The 17,952-nt window shown below is 39.2% G+C and overlaps 1 protein-coding gene across 2 annotated transcripts in view; it reads left to right on the top strand.

Annotated features, from left to right (window-relative positions):
• Positions 1 to 17,952, top strand: part of phc1 (polyhomeotic homolog 1) — a 19,472-nt gene that overhangs the window by 557 nt on the left and 963 nt on the right. The window contains exons 2-13 of one of the 2 annotated variants that reach the window (XM_061914940.1): positions 3,192 to 3,328; positions 3,406 to 3,516; positions 6,824 to 6,889; positions 6,983 to 7,126; positions 9,274 to 9,420; positions 9,489 to 10,148; positions 10,707 to 10,842; positions 10,914 to 11,077; positions 13,061 to 13,124; positions 13,201 to 13,292; positions 15,929 to 16,087; positions 17,692 to 17,926. In XM_061914940.1, coding sequence (XP_061770924.1) covers positions 3,197 to 3,328; positions 3,406 to 3,516; positions 6,824 to 6,889; positions 6,983 to 7,126; positions 9,274 to 9,420; positions 9,489 to 10,148; positions 10,707 to 10,842; positions 10,914 to 11,077; positions 13,061 to 13,124; positions 13,201 to 13,292; positions 15,929 to 16,087; positions 17,692 to 17,926 — 2,110 coding nt within the window. In that variant the 5' untranslated portion in view covers positions 3,192 to 3,196. The remainder of the gene's footprint in view (positions 1 to 3,191; positions 3,329 to 3,405; positions 3,517 to 6,823; positions 6,890 to 6,982; positions 7,127 to 9,273; positions 9,421 to 9,488; positions 10,149 to 10,706; positions 10,843 to 10,913; positions 11,078 to 13,060; positions 13,125 to 13,200; positions 13,293 to 15,928; positions 16,088 to 17,691; positions 17,927 to 17,952) is intronic. The other variant, XM_061914941.1, reaches the window with a different exon arrangement.

Below are 17,952 nucleotides of genomic sequence, written 5' to 3'. Positions count from 1 at the left end.
ACCTTGTTCTAGAATAAAGCAGAACATGGGTTGATTGGCAACACTAAATTGGCCCTAGTGTGTGAATGTGAGTGTGAATGTTGTCTGTCTATCTGTGTTGGCCCTGTGATTAGGTGGCGACTTGTCCAGGGTGTAGTCCGCCTTCAACCCTATTGTAGCTGAGATAGGCACCAGCGCCCCCGAAGCGAATAAGCGGTAGAAAATGGATGAATGGATGTTCTAGAACAGTGGTTCTCAACCTTTTTTCAGTGAACATTGTTTTAATTCAAGTACCCCCTAATCAGAGCAAAACATTTTTGGTTGAAAAAAAAGAGGTAAAGAAGTATAAAATACAGCACTTTGTCATCAGTTTCTGATTTATTAAAATGTATAACAGTGCAAAATATTGCTCATTTGTTGTGGTCTTTCTTGAACTATTTTGAAAAAAATTTTTTTTAAAATAAGTAAAAACTTGTTGAAAAATAAACCCATCCATCCATTTTTCTACCGCTTATTCCTTTTGGGGCGCTGGTACCTATCTCAGCTACAATCGTGTGGAAGGCGGAGTACACACTGGACAAGTCGCTACGTCATCGCAGTAAAAATAAAGAAGTGAGTCAATTATAGATAAAGATTTCTACACATAGAAGTAATCATCAACTTAAAGTGCCCTCTTTGGGGATTGAAATAAAGATCCATCTGGATTCATCAACTTAATTCTAAACATTTCTTCACAAAAAATAAATCTTTAACATCAATATTTATGGAACATGTCCACAAAAAATCTAGCTGTCAACACTGAATATTGCATTGTTGCATTTCTTTTCACAGTTTATGAACTTACATCCATATTTTGTTGAGGTATTATTCAATAAATATATTTATAAAGGATTTTTGAATTGTTGCTATTTTTAGAATATTTAAAAAAAATCTCACGTACCCCTTGGCATACCTTCAAGTACTCCCAGGGGTACGCGTACCCCTATTTGAGAACCACTGTTCTAGAATAAAGCAAAACATGTCCTAGACCAGGCCTGGACAATTATTTTGATTCGTGGGCCACATTTAGAGAAAAAAATGTGTCTGGGGCCTGGTATATCTATTTTTAGGAACACTAATACAAAACCTCCACAATAATGTCTGATTGAATGCTAAAAACATGACAGATCGCCTTAAAAACGTAATGGAATTTTAAATTTTTCTATGAATGATAAAACACTGTATATTGACAAAATATGAACGTCACACCCCGTTTCGATCTACATATTTTACAATCAAGTGAAACGCAACAAACTACGAAATATGAACGTGAAGGGTACAAAATAAACCCACCTACAATCTGATTTATCTGATATATTACTAAGCTTCAGAACTTTGTTGTGAAAATCTCCTTCCGTGTCTGGAAACGTTTCCTACCCACACTGCTTGGTGGCTTGTCTGACCTGTTGTAACGTAGATGACCATAGTAACTAATTAGATGACCATAGTAACTAATTAATGACCATAGTAACTAATTAGATGACCATAGTAACTAATTAGATGATCATAGTAACTAATTAATGACCATAGTAACTAATTAGATGACCATAGTAACTAATTAATGACCATAGTAACTAATTAGATGACCATAGTAACTAATTAGATGACCATAGTATCTAATTAATGACCATAGTAACTAATTAGATGACCATAGTAACTGGTATATCATCCAAAAGCGCAGATTTCCACCATTGAAATACTTTGTACAGTTGAAGACTTAGGGGCATTAGGAAACATCAGTGCTCATCATAATCGCAGCTACACTTTCCATCTTAAAGATCTAAAAAAAAATATTTAGGAATGTCCGGCGGGCCAGATTGAAAAGCTTAACGGGCCGCATGTGGCCTCCGGGCCTTAATTTGCCCAGGTCTGTTGTAGACCAAAGCAAAACATGCTTTAGACCAAAAATCACTCCATATTCTCTACTGCTCGCTAGGGTTACCATATCTGAGTTATTGTGTAGAAATATGGGGAAATAACTACAAAAGTACACTTCATTCATTAACGGTGCTACAAAAAAGATCAGTTAGAATGGTACATCATGTTGGATATAGAGAACATACAAACCCTTCATTCATTGGGCGGCATAGCTCTGTTGGTAGAGCGGCCGTGCCAGCAACTTGAGGGTTGCAGGTTCGATTCCCCCTTCCGCCATCCTAGTTACTGCCGTTGTGTCCTTGGGCAAGACACTTTGCCCACCTGCTCCCAGTGCCACCCACACTGGTTTAAATGTAACTTAGATATTGGGTTTCACTATGTAAAGCGCTTTGAGTCACTAGAGAAAAGAGCTATATAAATATAAATCACTTCACTTCACATTGAATTGAAAATAATGAAATTCCACGACATAGTGAATTTGCAAACAGCTAAAGTTATACACAAAGCAAACTATAACCTGCTCCCAAAGAATATACAACAATTCTTCTCAGCAAAAGAGAAGGAAATAGAATCTTAGAGAAAATTTTAATTTAAAACATTTGTACGCATGTGCAACACTTAAGACCTTCAGTATATCTGTATGTGAATTTAAATTATGGAATGGAATAAGCAAAGAAATCAAACAATGTACTAATATGATCCACTTCAAGAAACTCTTCAAACTTAAAGTGTTTACAAAGTACAAAGAAGAACTTTGATAAGCATTATGAATTTATTTCATCCATCCATTCATTTTCAAGATAATATCACTCATTTTACCATATGAAAAATGACTTACCTCACCAATTATTATTTATTTATTTTTTATTGTTACCTATGGAGTATATTGTGAATAAATTGAGAAAAGGAAGTGAACGAAAGTTCCTGCAACTGCTATGTAAAGGAAAAGGGGTAGGATTAAATAAGCTTTGTTTCTTCCTACTCCTTTTCGAACATGTTGAATAGAGGAACTGGAAATTGTGATGCATCATGTTGTCTGCTTGCATGTTCCAAATAAACTCAAACTCAAGGAAATGCATGCATCACCTTTTAATGTCTTTGCTGTGATTCACAAACACTGATAGATAACCCTGCAGCAGAGAAAGTTATATTCTTGTTGGTTTGTACAGCATCAGCAACCCATATGGTTCTCCATCATGGTGTCTTGCATTCTTTTAAATCACACCTAACATGGATTATTCATGCAGAATATATTGCTAGTGTTCTGAGCCTGCTACTTTCTTGCATTCTCATAGTTGTCATGGATGCAAAGGAGGAGCAAAACGCAGGTGCCACCGCAAACGCGAACAACAATGGAAATCCTCCACCAAGCAGAAACTCCCGAGCACCTCAGATAGCCCACATGTCTTTGTATGAGCGGCAAGCTGTGCAGGTAAGAACTTGACCTCCTTCTCTGATGGACAATAGGAGACCATTTTAATTATTAATCTTAACCGTGATCTTGTTTAGGCTCTTCAAGCCCTGCAGAGACAGCCAAATGCAGCTCAGTACTTCCAGCAACTCATGCTGCAGCAGCAGATCAACAGTGCTCAGCTCCATAACCTGGCTGCCGTGCAACAAGTAGGTTCAGTAAAGGAAAATGGTATTGCATTAATATTAGGAGTGTCCCAATCCAATATTGATGTCATATCAGCTTGCATCTTATATCTCTGATACAAGTGGTCAAGCAGCATGTTTACTTGGACAACTAGTTAACACCTAATTGTCCTCAAATAAGCACACAAGGTTGGTCTTTTCTTGTATTTTAGTAATGTCATTTACACAAAGTATACATAGTAGGCCAGGGATAGTCATCCTAATTGTTTGGGGAGCATTTCCAGAAAGGACCTGGACGGGACATTAACCGTTAAGTCTTATTTTGTACATTCCAGAGAACCATGCAGCATCCTCAGCAGTAAACATTTTATTTTGGTGTATTTATTTTGTCAGAGTAACAGCAGCATTCTGCTCATCTGCAAAAAAGCAAGTCAAAGATGATCTGTATGACAGCACTGTAGTGTTTTTAATAATCTGCTGAAATGATGTGAGTCTCCCTCAAATTTAATGAATTCAAACTCGCAGGTAATTACTGTACTTGACCAGCCAGAATGATGAAAAAAAGAGGACTTTAAAAATGGAACCACTACTAGAAGTTGAAAAAATGACTACTGGCTGCATCTGAAATAAACAAGCTCCAGCAACACCTAAGTAACTTCCTTTAAAAATACGGCCTAAAGTACCAGTACAATGGGAAAAAACGAGTAGACTCAATGTCAGTGGAAGACAAAGTTTGCGTGTAAATAAAAATGATCAAAAATAGTATAAATCTCAGAGATTCCCGAGCCATTTTGAGAGATAATGAGCAAGACAGTCACGTGATCTGTGACGTAGAGGTGGGAGCCACAGATCCCCTTCCCGACCAACAACAATGTCTAATCAGGAATCATCTGTTTGGGAGCGCCGACAATGATTATGTTGGGGAAAAATTATGTTCCAAAACCGTATATTATTTTAGCCTTAATATAAGGAGGGTGAGCTACAAGTTTTAGAAGCTGTGTGATAAACAGATCTCGCTTTAGTGAAACACTGTAGCATCTTTAATGTAGCAGTATTGCTAAGTGCTAAGCAAGTAATACAAACTGAGAACATAAACAATTGCTAACTGTACAATGTCTGCTCTCACTGCGATGACGAGTGATAGGATGTTCCCGTTTAGATGAATAATTATTTGTAATACACACAAAGGGTTAAAAGGAAAAGTTGCTGCCTGCAGACACCGTATTCTATTGTCTTCTTTGTCTCCATCTCTACATTTAATGTCACAGATGAACAAATGTAATGACTAAATCCTCCTAATAAACAGATGAGGCATGATTTATAATGTAAAATAACTTTGACAAGCCAAGACACGATGTAGCAGCAGGACTTCGGCCAGCTCAATGCTGCAGCATGAGCGAGTAATCTCTTTCTTATCAATGTGCCGCTAAACATAATTTGTCTGCGTTAGCGCTTATGATAACAACATCGCTAATATTTAGGTCACAATTAGATTTGAGACTCTCTGGGCACCTCACGATTCGGTTCTGATTAGATTCAGGAGCTACAATTCAATTAAAATTCATCCATCCATTTTGTACCGCTTATCCCTTTCGGGGTCGCGGGGGTGCTGGAGCCTGTCACAGCTACAATCGGGCGGAAGGCAGTGTACACCCTGGACAAGTCGCCACCTCATTGCAGGGCCAATACAGATAGACAACATTCACACTCGCATTCACACAATTGATGCATTTTTATTTTATGTATATTGATTATTTTTGTTTCACTAAATAAGTGTGTCTCACTTGGAACATTTAAAAACAAATGTATTTGTAACAAGATAACAAGAGACGGTTTAATTCCCATCACATATATTTTGTTAAATGTGTACAAAACTGGAACATAAGTGCCTATAGTGAAGAAGCTGGTTGCCGCATTCAGACAAATTTTAGAACTGTCTGCATTTTATTATTTACAATAAATATGTAGATTATTGACACTGACTATTTGATTTTAATAATCGTCCATGTCAGAATTGGGATTAATATAAAAATCTATTATTTCCGCCACCTCTAGTCACGATATATAAATATAGTATTGTTGGCAGGTTTGGGATGGTTATTGAGAGGGCCTTGTGGGTGGAATAGAGAGCCCCCATTGACTCAATTGTTAGCTGCCTTTTATTTATTTGCCTCTTAGAATGCATAGAAAGAAAAACGTGTGTTCATGTCTTAAACCTGGATTGTGAATGATAGACGGCATATCTTGTTGTAATTTTTGCACATTTCCAGTATGACTTATTTGCTGAAATGGTAAGTGTGCAGAAGCATTCCCATCATGACGTCATCACACCCCAAATCTACTGAAATTGCCGAAGATATTCAGTGCGGAATATTCAAAATGCCCGTCTGAATTTGTGGCATTTTGTGATGTTTAGATGGTATTTTCACCTACTTTGTGGATTGGACATACAATTGGATATTGTTTAATGGATACAGTGAAACAATCATGCATTTAGTCAACTTGTTGTCCATTCTACTGGTACTTTAAAGATGTGCTTTGAGGAACGCCTCGGTTATGTAAATCACAAGTTTGCACCCCAGTGTTCTAAGTTCGCTAGCAAGGTTAAAATGTCACTGCGAGGATCTGCCAATATGTTTAGTGGTCCAAGTTCTTTTATACAAGGAGAGCACTTCATTGTTTACTTTTTTAAATCTGCAGCAAAAATGTTTACCTCTCAAGTTTTGAACTGAACTCTGTGATTTCATTCCCAGGCCAGATTTGGCCTCCAGGCTGCCAGTTGATAGCCCTGTGGTAGGCTATCGGCTACTACAGCTATCAGCTACGCAACAGCTAAGCACACAAGCTAGAAACTCATAATGAGTTTCCTTAATTGAACAAAATTGCAGTCTAAAAAATGGTCAGCATAACCAAGTATCAAATAATTACTTAAAGTTTAGTCCAAAGCAAAAAACGTATTCAAATGTGTCCACATCATGAGCGTAACTTAATGAATTATGGTGGCCACATCGTGTTGTCAAAAAAATATAATGCCACTTCAACTTAAAGACAGCACAAGTCAATTCCAGACTGTTAATAATAAGTAAGTTAGTGTTTATCATATCAACTATTGTTCTCTGTTTGAGTCACTTCACTTGATCAAACATTTTCTAACATTCCACACTACAAAGTAGTAGCAAGTATACATGATTTGTGATGATATTGTATGAGACAATATCGGTCGGTATAAAACACTTAAGACTCTAATATACTGTAAGTAAAGTTAAAAAGTTGTATCAGGAGTACCCAAAGGAACATGCTAAGCAGAATCATCATATTCTTCTTGTTTCAGGCTACACTTGCAGCTAGTCGCCAGTCTAACACTCCGAGTAGCAGCATTGCACAGGCGTCCACCACTGTACGCGTTCATGGTTTTGTTTCGGTTCAAATCACTAGCACTGCTTGTAGTTTGGATTAAAATATTAGATTATTTTGTTTCTTTCTCTTCCAGGTCAATCTCAGCACAACGTCGGCAGGGGGAACAGCAGCAACCCCTCGTCCTCATGGGCCGGCCACTTCCGCCACGACCACGGCTTTAAACCAGTCAGTGTTGTTGGGAGGGAACTCGACAGGACAAGGACAGATGTATCTTAGGGTGAGTTGAAAGAGGACCTTTTTGTATAGAATAGGTATCTCTTGTAATAATCAGGTGTATGCACATAGCTGGTGTAAGCCCTTTTTCACGGCAAAGTTGAGATGTTTCAAGAGTGAACTGAATGTGGAAACATGCGCTGCCTCACACCAACTTCATAGCTGACTTACATTTGTGCAGGCTGTGGATACTTTGGCGACACACGGAGGCGTTCGCTCAGATTTTGCAATCTTTCAGATTCAGATTGGTTTATTCTAACATATAGTTTCAAAACCATCCATCACATTTTTACATTTTTCTTACGTGTCCAAAAAGAAGTAGGAAGAAGCAGTGCTTATTTAATCCTACCCGCCGTCAGTGTGTGAATGTGTGTGTGAATGTGGAAATACTGTCAAAGCGCTTTGGGCTCCTTTTAAAAAGGGGTAGGAAAGCGCTATACAAGTACAACCCATTTACCATTATCCACTTCATATCAATTACTAACACATATGTTCACTCCCTGTACTCTGTATATACACATTTCACACATTACAATCGGTGTACTGTTAATACAACAGTTTTCTTCATAACTAGGTAAATCACTTTTTTTTTGAGACAAATATCCTTATTTTTTTTTGGGGCGTTCATGCTTGCCACTTAGTTCTGTCTCATACACACAGGGACCACATGCACATACGCAAAAACAGCAAGAAGCGGCAAATAACTATTTGCAGTCATGTTGTTGTCATGATTGCTATCATTGAATATATCTTCTAATGTTTGCCATTCAGATTATCATTAGCGAGCAACACACAGGTCAGTACGTGCTAAAGGTCGTTAGTGGTCGGGTATAATGCTTAAAATACTTTAGGAAGTAAGCGCCCTCTGTGGGGGTTAAATCACCATAAATGATTTCTGGGCGCGGCATCGCTGCTGCCCACTGCTCCCCTCACTTCCAAGGGGGTGATCAAGGGGATGGGTCGAATGCAGAGGACAAATTTCACCACACCTACTGTGTGTGTGATAGGGGTGTAACGGTACACAAAAATTTCGGTTCGGTATGTAGCTCGGTTCAGAGGTCACGGTTCGGTTAATTTTCGGTACAGTAAGAAAACAACAAAATATGCATGTTTTGATTATTTATTTAACAAATTTTTTCTAAATCTTCCACCAAAAACATTTTTCTTAGTGGAATATTTGATGTGAAGTAATCGGAAACTTGGATAGGTCAATAATTCATAATAACATTGATTTTGATTCAATATTATGTTTTGAGCAATGATAGTTTGAAAGAAAAAAAACGGCTTTGTTTTATTAGTCAACGTTGCAACTTTTTCTAAATTACATTTAGCCTTTTAAGCTTTTTATTTCACTTTTGTTTGTTTTTGTTTATTTTCATAGTATTTTTAGAATGTGTCGTGGGCCTTTTAAACAGCTGTGGGCCGCAAATGGCCTCCGGGGCACAGTTTTGACACCCCTGCTAAGATAACAAAAAATAAAATCTGTCAAATCTGCGGTTAAAAAGCAGAGCCTGGCGACGCTTGCGTGTTTATTATAACTCTCTCACTCTCTCTGTCTCTCCCTCCCCTCACGAATGTTGCTGCCGTGCGCCACTTTGTTTGTTTTTAACCCCTTCTTAACCCTGAACGTACATTGAAAATACACACAACCATTAATACCGAACATTTGAGGCATTTAAGAAACTCCACCTGGACAGCTCAGCAAAGAGGACATATCCCGTAAAAAGAGGTGTGGTCAGTCTATCATATACCTTGATCGCTGCTAGCATGCCGTGTGTTTTTTTTTTTTGATTGATTGAAACGTTTATTAGTAGATTGCACAGTACAGTACATATTCCGTACAATTGACCAATAAATGGTAACACCCCAATAAGTTGTTCAACTTGTTTTAAGTCGGGGTCCACGTATATCAATTCATGGTGCCTCGGTGTGTATTGTTTACACAACGTGCGGTGTGCTACTTAACATCTCCGTGACGTCCGGTTCACCTCCGAACCGAACCGAAACCACCGTGCCGAAACGGTTGAATACAAATACACGTACCGTTACACCACTAGTGTGTGACAATCATTGGTACTTAAAAAAAAAAAAATAGCGAGCAGTCAAACAGGAGGAAGTTGTTTACTGCATTGTTGATCATGTACCCCTTAGGTCAATCGTTCTCTCAGAGCTCCGCTGGCCTCTCAGCTCATCTTCATGCCGGGCGGTACGGCAACAGCTACCGTGGCAACCGTGGCCCAGCAGCAGCAGGCTGAAGCCGCTCCTACCTCAACCGGTGCTCAGTCAGACAGTGATCAGGTGAGCTTGGCATCACATGCTAACCGCTGCGTGTCAATAGCCATAACTGAAAGGCTTCTTTCTCCCAGGTGCAGAATCTGGCCTTACACTGTGTGTCCACTCCCAGAGCGGTCGCCATCAAGTCAGAGCTCCCTGAAAGAAAAGAGGCCGGCAGCTTCCCACTACAGCAGCAGACGGCCAAAACATCTGTGAACACCATGGCTGTAAAAGCCACCAACCAGGCCGCCATGACTGTTGCTTCTACGGCTGTCACTATGGCCTCCTCCGTCTCCTCCTCCACGGCGCTCCCACTCTCCCAGCTCCTCCTGTCACCTTCCGCAGCCCCCGTCATCCTGGTGCCCACCTCCAACGTGCCTACCTCCACTCAGGGCTACTCCATCGGCTCCATCAGCACAAAAGCCAACATCAACACGCAGACTCTTGTTGTGCAGCCCTTGCAGCAGGCCAGCGCCGCGGCCGACAAGGGGCCCGTGCCCATCCAGCCCAAGACTGCTCACGGACACCGCTTACCCGTGCAGGTGTGCCCTCGACAGCCGCTGCCTATTCTGCCGGCGCCGCCCAGTAACAGCCACATGGCCCACCAGCCCCCTCATATTCCTGTGCAGCTGGTGGGGGCCAGGCAGTGCATAGCGGGTAACGTGCAGGCTGTGGCTTTGGCGCAGACCCGGAATGTGGCATCCCATGAGGGCAACGTTAATGTCCCCTCACACAACAGTGCTGCAACCGTGGTAAGATCAATTAGTTGCGTTGAGCATCAGCATGTTATTCCTTCAAAAGCGCTCTAAAACAACACCTCCAGGCAACTTCAACCCCTTACTAATATCCTCCTCCATTTACATCCCATCTCCCCAGATTATAAACAACCTAATGTAAATAATCAAATGTACTTACTTGCTCTTATGCTATCTGAACTCACTATGTTCTCTGCTTGCTGTACATATCCTACTAAGTAAGACCTACACTGTTTCAATGTCCATTTCTCTGTTGACGCAATTGTTGATGACTGAAGTACTGATATCAACCAAAGCGGATTGTAAATAATGTAAATAATTCAATGTACATACTATGATGATTAACCTGTCTGATGACTGTATTATATGCCGATAGTTTATATTTGTACCATGAATTGATTAACGTGGACCCCGACTTAAACAAGTTGAAATACTTATTCAGGTGTTACCATTTAGTGGTCAATTGTACGGAATATGTACTGAACTGTGCAATCTACTAATAAAAGTATCAGTCAGTCAATCAATCATGAACTAAACTGCCATTTTTCCCCTCAGACAAAGTCTGCCATTGGCTCCCTGAAGAGGAAGTCAGACTGCGATGCAGCCAATGAGGTGGCCACAGATTCCACCGACTCTGCTCCAGTTAAAGATTCAGCTCCTCCTCTTTCTCCTGCGCCAACAAAAAACTCAGGTACCCTCATCACATCTTCCAATCTTAAATATTACAATCAACACATAATCCATTCCCTCTTCTCCACGCAGCCTCCATCTCATCGCCCCCCACCCTGTCCTTACCTCCACCCCTGTCGAGGGTCGGTCATGGCGATAAAGAGCGAGCGCCGCTTCCTCAGGCAGTGGTTAAACCTCAGGTCCTCACCCACCTCATTGAGGGCTTCGTCATCCAGGAGGGAGCCGAACCTTTCCCGGTAAGAGCCCATCACCGTTTTTTTTTATGTGGCACAGTGAGCCTCCCATCACAGGTTAAAGCATGTTGGGCTCTCCCCAACTTTAAAAAAAATAAAAAATAATAATGTTCTGGACTAGGGCTGCGAATCTCTGGGTGTCCCACGATTCGATTCAATATCGATTCTTGGGGTCGCGATTCGATCATAAATCGAAATTATTTTTTTTTTCGAATCAACGCGATTCTCGATTTAAAAACGATATTTTTCCGATTCAAAACGATTCTGTATTCATTCAATACATAGGATTTCAGCAGGATCTACCCCAGTCTGCTGACAATGTTTTATCAACTGATTGCAATAATGTAAATTAGTTTTAACTATTAAATGAACCGAAAATATGACTAATTTTATCTTTGTGAAAACATTGGACACAGTGTGTTGTCCAGCTTATGAGATGCCATGCAAGTGTAAGCCACTGTGACACTATTGTTCTTTTATTTTTTATTTTTTATAAATGTCTGATGATAATGTCAATGAGGGATTTTTAATCACTGCTATGCTGAAATTATAACTAATATTGATACTGTTGTTGATAATATTCAGTTTTGTTTCACTACTTTTGGTTTGTTCTGTGTGGTGTTTGTGTCTCCTTTCAATTGCTCTGTTTATTGCAGTTCTGAGTGTTGCTGGGTCAGGTTTGGTTTTGGAATTGGATTGCATTGTTATGGTATTGCTGTGTATTGTTTTGTTGGATTAATATTTAAAAAAAAAAAAGATTTAAAAACAAAATGAGAATCGATTCTGAATCGCACAACGTGATAATCGCGATTCGTATTCGAATCGATTTTTTTCCCCACACCCCTATTCTGGACCATATTTTGTGGATTTACCCTGAACTGTTAACACTATCACTGTAGGAAGTTTAAAAAAAAAAAAAAAAAAGTTATTTGGCCTCTGAAATAATTAAAGTTATGCAAATGTATTTGTCTTTATTTTACTTAAGATGCTGTGCCAGTCCTGCAGTCTTCCTATCCCTTTACTTTGCAAACCAACCATCTAGATTTGATTTAAGTTGCCGTCTTGTCCGCCGTATTAACCAAAAAGATAAAATGATAATTAAATGATTTGATAAAAAAAGCCAAAAGCTGTTCTGTAAAATCAATAGTCTTATAAAAGTAATGTCGTCCTTCAAATTAATTTATACCAAATGGTCGTGTGTGTGTGTGTGTGTGCGTGCAGTATTTACTCACCACATGAAATGTTATGCTCGGAATGTGCTGAGTTTGCTCATTGTAATCTGCAGGATGCAATTCATCACCTGTTTGTCTCATGCTTATTATTTAAAAATGTTTGTGTTCCTCTGAATACAAAAGAAACCTCCTTCCAGTCATTGGTTTGTATCCTGATTGTTTACTCATTGATTTTAAATTTAACAAGTAGCGATGTGATGATCAGACATTGCCGATTATTGTCTTTCATTGCCAATCACAAACACCGACACTTTATTTTTGGTTTTGCTGCTGACAGGCAGTTAGTAGTTACTACTACTAAGTTAATAATCATCCTTTTCATTCATGCAAATAAACTGCATTTCTTGGTGGCTTACGTAACATTATCACTGGAGGATGAGCTGAACATGTTACATGTTAATGTTTACAAACTAAGAGAATGGACACAGGAAAAAAAACAAATATTTAAATTAGTAGTAAATATGGATGGATAGTAAATTTTGCTTTTAACTATGATATACTATTTACTTTGTTTTGCTCCAACAATTGAATGTAATAATAGAATAAGGAACTAGTGTAAATATGGCTTGAGCTCAATTTTAGCATTTACCATAAATAATTAGAAAAATGTGTGTTTTTACATGTGATTGGTATTGGTACCATATCGCTATTAGCAACGGCAGCATCAAATCCTGATCACACATTCCTACTCACAGGTGTGCGGGGTTTAAGTTTGCACAATAATGTGAGGTTTTGTTCTTGTTTGACTGAAAAGGTCGCCGGGCTCCTCAAAGACCGTGATTTTGCCCTGGGTGCTCGCGCAGAAAACGGACCTCCCTGTAAGTCTTGAAAGAAAAAGTCACTTTCTTTAATATTTCCCTGATATTCAACAATTTGTTTCCCTTTTCCTCCCAGTAATGAAATGTGAGTACTGTTCCAGCCTGGCTCCAGCCAGCCAGTTCAAAGGCACAAAGAGGTTCTGCTCCAATACTTGTGCTAAAAGGTACCTTTTCATCCCCTTCTTCTCTGTTGTCATGTGCACAAATACAATAGATTATTATTCTTTCACACTTCTCTGATCCATAGCAAATAATGGGTTTGTACATATCCCACCTGGTTTGGGTTAAAAAAAAAGGCATCCCAACAAACCAGGACTTATTGGCAGAAGAATGTGAACAGGAAGTGGGATTGTTGAATGTTTCTTTTAGCTTTAGGTTATGTGGAGTAATGTTCTGTTCTTATTTATACTGTTAGTTTGGAACCACAATGTTGGTGTAGGGAAAAAAAGGAAATGTTTTAATTAGGGCTGTCCAAATTTACGAGTTGTGCGATTAATAACAAAAATGTATCGCATAAATCATGAACATACTTAGATTAATTATGCAATTTATTTTTATCTTTTACCCTAATGGCTCTATTGTCAGTTTTTAGATCAAATGAGTGAGGTGACTGTTGTGCTTGCTGGCAAATTTCGCTCTGAAGTACACCCTGACTGCACTTTTTTTTTTAAATTAATTTTTGTGCAAATAAAGGACCTGTATTAAGGAAAACTGTTAAATGTTCCTGGATGACATCAGCTGGGATAGGCTCAAAATGATGATTAATCTGATTTAATTAAATAAGACACCTTTTGACAACTCTAGTTTTAGCATTTAGCAAACAATTGAAATGTCTAGACTGCTCTTTATGCTGCCATCATGTGGCGCTGAAAACACACTGCACACGATGGTCACTCAGGTGTCCAGGGGAGGCCTGGGAGATTGTTTTGACTCAGGTACCAAAAAAAAAAACAACGAAACACCTACTATCTGATACATCACTAAGCTTTAGAACTTTGTTGTAAAAATGTCCTTCCGCGTCTGTCCCTGACACCCACGTTTCAGGCTGGCCGCTCTGGAAACACTCTGTGGAAACACTCCCCACCCACACTGCTTGGTGCCTCGTCTAGGCTGCTGTGACTTAGATGACCATAGTAACTAATTAGATGACCATAGCAACTAATTAGATGACCATAGTAACTAATTAGATGACCATAGTAACTAATTAGATGACCATAGTAACTAATTAGATGACCATAGCAACTAATTAGATGACCATAGTAACTAATTAGATGACCATAGTAACTAATTAGATGACCATAGTAACTAATTAGATGATCATAGTAACTAATTAGATGACCATAGTAACTAATTAGATGACCATAGCAACTAATTAGATGACCATAGTAACTAATTAGATGACCATAGTAACTAATTAGATGACCATAGCAACTAATTAGATGACCATAGTAACTAATTAGATGACCATAGTAACTAATTAGATGACCATAGTAACTAATTAGATGATCATAGTAACTTATTAGATGACTACAGTAACTGATTAGATGACTATAGTAACTAATTAGATGACTATAGTAACTAATTAGATGACTACAGTAACTAATTAGATGACTACAGTAACTAATTAGATGACCATAGTAACTAATTAGATGACCATAGTAACTAATTAGATGACTATAGTAACTAATTAGATGACCATAGTAACTAATTAGATGACCATAGTAACTAATTAGATGACCATAGTAACTAATTAGATGACCATAGTAACTAAATGACCATAGTAACTATGACCATAGTAACTAATTAGATGACCATAGTAACTAATTAAATGACCAGAGTAACTAATTAAATGACCATAGCAACTAATTATATGACCATAGCAACTAATTAGATGACCATAGTAACTAATTAGATGACCATAGCAACTAATTAGATGACCATAGCAACTAATTAGATGACCATAGCAACTAATTAGATGACCATAGCAACTAATTAGATGACCATACAACTAATTAGATGACCATAGCAACTAATTAGATGACTATAGTAACTAATTAGATGACCATAGTAACTAATTAGATGACCATAGCAACTATTATATCATGCAAAAGCGTAGATTCCAACCATTGAAATACTTTGCATAGTTCAAGACTTACGGTCATTTAACAACATCACTACACATCATAGTGGTAGCTACACTTTCCATCTTAAAGATCTAAAACGATTATTTGGGAACGTCCGGCGGGCCAAATTAAAAGCTTAACGGGCCACATTTGGCCTCCAGGCCTTAATTTGCCGAGGTCTGCTTCAGAGTATAAATTTTTTTGGTTTAATCTCATTAAAAAATTCTTTCCAAACAGTTTTCTTTGATGTGGCTTTAACATTTCTCAAATATTAATACAATTTATCAAGCCACAGCACTGCTAAATAATAATTTGATGTCTTATTCATACAGCACTAATTCCCAACAAAAGTGAACCTCAACATTGACATTACCTTATACATTCAAGAAAACCAAGTGAGACAGCATTTTGCTGACATAGGCAAAAAAAACTGCATCCCAAACAAGCGCTTATAGTTCCGTGGGGTGACAAAAAAGGGCACGCCTTGACTAAATAATTAAGAGTTGGACATGCCAAACGTGTTTAAGTCAACAGTCTCGTGTTTGCACACCACTTGGAGCTACGTCACAAATAGGCCACCTCCTTGACAAACCTGATTCCTTTGTTCTCTTGATGTTTTTAAAGCGTTAGGTTGTGATTACATCCTGAGACTAAAAAAATGTCTCTCTAACAAACAGGTACAACGTGAGCTGCAGCCAACACTACAAGTCCAGCAGAGTGAGAAACGGCGGCGTGGCGCCCTTGCCGCCTCCGGCCGAGACCGTTGCCAGGCGCCGCGGACCCCCCCGCCGGAGCAGCGCCGATAACAATAAGTTGTCTGGTCAGCGACGACCTGTCAAGGTAGCACTTTTTAGATGTTACAGTTCACCTCATATGAGGAAGAAACAACTAAATGCTTAAATTTACAGTTCTTATGTCAGTAACTGACTGACAGATAGTTGGTGTTTTTTAAAGATGTGTAGCGAAGCCTTCTTACAAATAATAATCATTATTATTACACAAAGTTGTCTTTGTTTCATGCAACATTCAGTACAGGCCAAAAGTTTGGACACACCTTCTCCTCATTCAATGTGTTATCTTTATTTCCATGACTACATTCAGGCATCAAAATTATGAATGAACACGTGTGGAGTTATGTACTTAACTGAAAACATGTTTTATAGTCTAGTTCAGTGGTTCTTAACCTTGTTGGAGGTACCCAACCCCACCAGTTTCATATGCACATTCACCGAACCTTTTAGTGAAAAATAAAATGTTTTTTTTTTCAAATTCAAGACAAAGTTGTATGTTTTTAGTAACACTTTAGTATAGGGGAACATATTCTAAGTAATCCATCCATTTTGTATCACTTGTCCCTTTTGGGATCACGGGGGTTGCTGGAGCTTATCTCAGCTGCATAAGTAACAAAGACTTAATTTAGAGGTATTCGGTTTGGGTTAGAGGTTTAGGCCATGCCGAATAAGGCATTAATTAGTACTTAATGACTATTTAAGAGCCAATATGTTACTAATTTGCATGTTAATAATCAACTAATTAATGGTGACTATGATCCCCATAGTAAAGTGTTACCATGTTTTTTTTACTGGTGCACAAAATCAACCATGCATGAACATCACCTTGTTCAAAAAACAAAACTAAGACGGTGCATAAACTCACAAGAAATTACACACCAGCAAATCAGTCAGCTGTTGCCGTACCTGTAATATGCCAACAGGGAGAAGTTTGTATTTACACGATGAGTTGGGTGAGTTTTGATCTCCGCCAAACGGCGTGGCGAAGTTGGTAGAGTGGCTGTGCCAGCAATCTGAGGGTTACTGGTTCAATCCCCACCTTCTACCATCCTAGTCATGTCTGTTGTGTCCTTGGGCAAGACACTTCACCCTTGCTCCTGATGGGTCCTGGTGAGCGCCTTGCATGGCAGCTCCCACCATCAGTGTGTGAATGGGCGAATTTGGAAATACTGTCAAAGCGCTTTGGGCTCCTTTTAAAAAGGGGTAGAAAAGCGCTATACAAGTACAACACATTCAAACCCCTGAGGTCGACTCACCGAACCCCTACTTACTTGCTCCTAGAACCACTGGTCTAGTTTCTTCAAAATATCCACACTTTGCACACTCCTGGCATTCTCTTGATGAGCTTCAAGAGGTAGATACCTGAAATTGTTTTCACTTCACAAGTGTCATAGTTTTGATGCCATCAGTGACAATCTACAATGTAAATAGTCATAGAAATAAAGAAAACACATTGAAATGAGGTGTGTACAAACTGTCGCCTTGCACTGTAAGTCCTAACAAAAGCTACCGTTTGAGGGTGTCTTCTCTCAAAAGTGGAGTGAACTTTAAGTGGTTATTGTTCATGAGCGGGCTTATTACTTTTAGAGCCTCAGTAAAAGTCTATTTTGCTTGGTTTGGGTTCTTTACAATCTCCCATTTTTTTTGTGTTAGTGCCACTCCGACTCCAGCCGCTCAGAGGACGCAAGCAGCGAGGGCGAGGAGGAAGAAGATTCCCCCTCCCTGTCGCCAAGCTCCTCCCGCTCCTGCTCCAGAGCCGAGCACAACGCTCCCCAGTCGGAAGCCTCGGCCCCCGGGGGTCTCCCCATGGAGACTGGCAGCTTCCTGTCAGCCACACCCGCCCAGTGGAGCGTGGAGGAAGTGTGCAGGTTCATCTCCTCACTTCAAGGTGATTCATTATTTCCAACTCTTTTC

This window comes from Nerophis ophidion, linkage group LG11 (assembly GCF_033978795.1).
Source record: "Nerophis ophidion isolate RoL-2023_Sa linkage group LG11, RoL_Noph_v1.0, whole genome shotgun sequence".
NCBI classification, from domain to species: Eukaryota; Metazoa; Chordata; class Actinopteri; order Syngnathiformes; family Syngnathidae; genus Nerophis; species Nerophis ophidion.
The sequence above is the reverse complement of the archived record's forward strand: the minus strand, read 5'-3'. Positions and strand labels throughout refer to the sequence as shown.